The following is a 2,340-nucleotide window of genomic DNA, read 5'->3' on the forward strand; positions in this document are numbered from 1 at the left end:
TTTTTTTTTTTAAATCATCTTACAGGAGATCTACTCTCTGCCACACATATTCTACCCTGGCATGGTGTTCAGGTGTGTGGTTGCCAAGGTTGATGTAGCCAAAGGAGGCTCTCTTAGCATCCAGCTGTCAATCAATCCAAAGCTGATCAACAAGGCTCTCACCGTAACCTCTCTGAAAGCGGGCATGGTGAGTTTAAAAAAGAAAAGGAAAAAAAGAGCATATTCAGTCAAATATCTCCTATGAAAATTGTAAACATTCACATTGCGTTTTTTATACAACAGTTTGTGGTAATGTTATTTTTTGACTCAGGTCTTGAGCGGATGTGTGGAGAGTGTGGAGGATCATGGCTACATAGTGGACATTGGCATCAGTGGAACCAAAGCCTTCCTGCAGAAGAAAGCAGTGAAAGATAAACACAGCCCAGAAGGTATGACAAAGTATTTTTGATCGCATGTCATGTACGTAGACAGTCATCTCAAGTCAATTGCATTCTTTCCGATGCAGAGGAGGGTTTTTCGTGTTATTGGCGCGAGTCCTTTTCGGATTGTACCACAGACTTGACACAGATGTTACTCTTCAGTTATGGGGAAGTGCAAGTTTAGCGTTACTTTGCTTGAAAAAACTGAATTTAGGGCGTGGTTGATGTTGTAATAAAGCTCTTGCATTTAATTCATAATGGTCTTAAAAAAGGTCTTAAATTTGACTTGGTGAAACCTTTAGAATCTTTGGTATTTGGAGGGAAGCGTCAATACATCTTGCAAGCATTTGTCTGTTTGATGTGTCCAGATCTGACAGTGGGTCAGTATGTGACTTCTCAAGTGGAAGAAGTAAAGAACGATGGGCGTGTGGTCCGCCTTTCCGCCGGCCCCCCGGCCGTCACCCAGGCTTGTGCTGAATCCGAGCACGGCTGGAACCTCACTAACCTGTTGCCTGGGCTTCTGGTCAAAGCTACAATCAAAAAGGTAGAAACAGCTTTTAAATTTGGCAATGAGTACATGTTCTGTCAAAGGATATGGGGGTTATGGCAGCCTGAAGTTGTTTTATTTTGATCTTCTCCTTCCCTAACAGTCACTATCACAACGTCGGTGGTAGCTGTGTTTCATTTGAATAACGTCTATGTGTTGCAGGTGACCAAACATGGACTTATCCTGGACTTCCTGTCCTCCTTCAGTGGCCAGGTGGACTTTCTCCACATGGAGCCAGGGCAGACATCAAGCTACACTGAGGGAGCTGAGGTAAAACCGACCTGGCACATGGATCCTTGGACTTAAACAAAAGCATCCCTTTTGTGTCTGCTGCTGTTTTCGGCTTTCTGATACGATCACTGTAATGCGTAATCTGGATTGAAATGCGCCTTTCTTGAAACAATCTTAAATGAAGGTGTTACATGTGGCCAGTTAATGGTTTTCCATTCATTTTTATATCTGAGTACAAACATGGCAGGCTAATCCTGTTTTACATCCACCCACCCAGGTGCGAGCCCGTGTGCTGTATGTGGAGCCGTCCACCCGTCTGGTGGGCCTGAGCCTGCGCAGCTACCTCCTTCAGCCCGGGACCAGAGTTGACCCGTCTCCTGCTGGAGGTGACCGCATTGGTGAGGTGGTGCGGAACTGCAAGATAACCACTATGCACCACATGTCTGGAGCCATGTTGGAACTGCCAGACAAAACTTTGGCCTTTGTACATGTGAGTCGAGGTGTTGCTATAAGTTATTTAAACCTACTTTTGACTGTTGAGAAGAATAATTGCTCTCTGTAAATATCCGTCTGACTCAGCATTGGGGTAATAACGTGTATCTTTTTTGACAGAGGAACCACCTGAAGGAGTCTAATGAGCCAGCCAATGAAAACAGAGTGCTGGCCATGACTGAGCACACCTGCAGGATCCTGGACTTCAGCGCCATGGACCAAATTCATTTTGTTTCTCTGCGAAAGTATGTGACCCCTTACTTATGTGTCATATTCAACAGCAAGCGTGGACTTCGCAATTCTAATGAACTGATGCATTGACCACCTACTTTTGTCTTGATTGCAGGAGTGTGATTGACAAGCGTTTTTATAGATATCAGGATCTTCAGGCCGGACAGGTTGTAGAGGTAAGAATAAAGCATCCCCGCCTACCTGTCAGTACCCTGTCACACAAGGACTTGGATTCAGCTTTTTAAAGAATCTGTGAAAGCAACACAAGTCATCTTTCCACTTCGGAAATTAAATCGTACTATATGAAGTCATCAAGTTAAGCCTTGTTATACTTCAGAGCTGATAGATTATATAAATCAGTTCTTTCTATGTACTGAGAGCAGTGTAGGCGGGCGGGGGGGGGGCAACTTTTGTTGTTTT

General features: G+C 44.4%; 1 protein-coding gene across 4 annotated transcripts in view; it reads left to right on the forward strand.

Moving 5' to 3' along the window:
- The window catches only part of pdcd11 (programmed cell death 11), a 22,917-nt gene that overhangs the window by 1,671 nt on the left and 18,906 nt on the right, over window positions 1–2,340 (forward strand). For all 4 annotated transcript variants that reach the window (XM_032542996.1, XM_032542986.1, XM_032543001.1 and 1 more), the window contains exons 5-11: window positions 26–187; window positions 311–428; window positions 788–963; window positions 1,129–1,236; window positions 1,475–1,687; window positions 1,810–1,934; window positions 2,036–2,096. In XM_032542996.1, coding sequence (XP_032398887.1) covers window positions 26–187; window positions 311–428; window positions 788–963; window positions 1,129–1,236; window positions 1,475–1,687; window positions 1,810–1,934; window positions 2,036–2,096 — 963 coding nt within the window. The remainder of the gene's footprint in view (window positions 1–25; window positions 188–310; window positions 429–787; window positions 964–1,128; window positions 1,237–1,474; window positions 1,688–1,809; window positions 1,935–2,035; window positions 2,097–2,340) is intronic.

The sequence above is a fragment of the Etheostoma spectabile genome, chromosome 2 (assembly GCF_008692095.1).
Source record: "Etheostoma spectabile isolate EspeVRDwgs_2016 chromosome 2, UIUC_Espe_1.0, whole genome shotgun sequence".
Taxonomy (NCBI): Eukaryota; Metazoa; Chordata; class Actinopteri; order Perciformes; family Percidae; genus Etheostoma; species Etheostoma spectabile.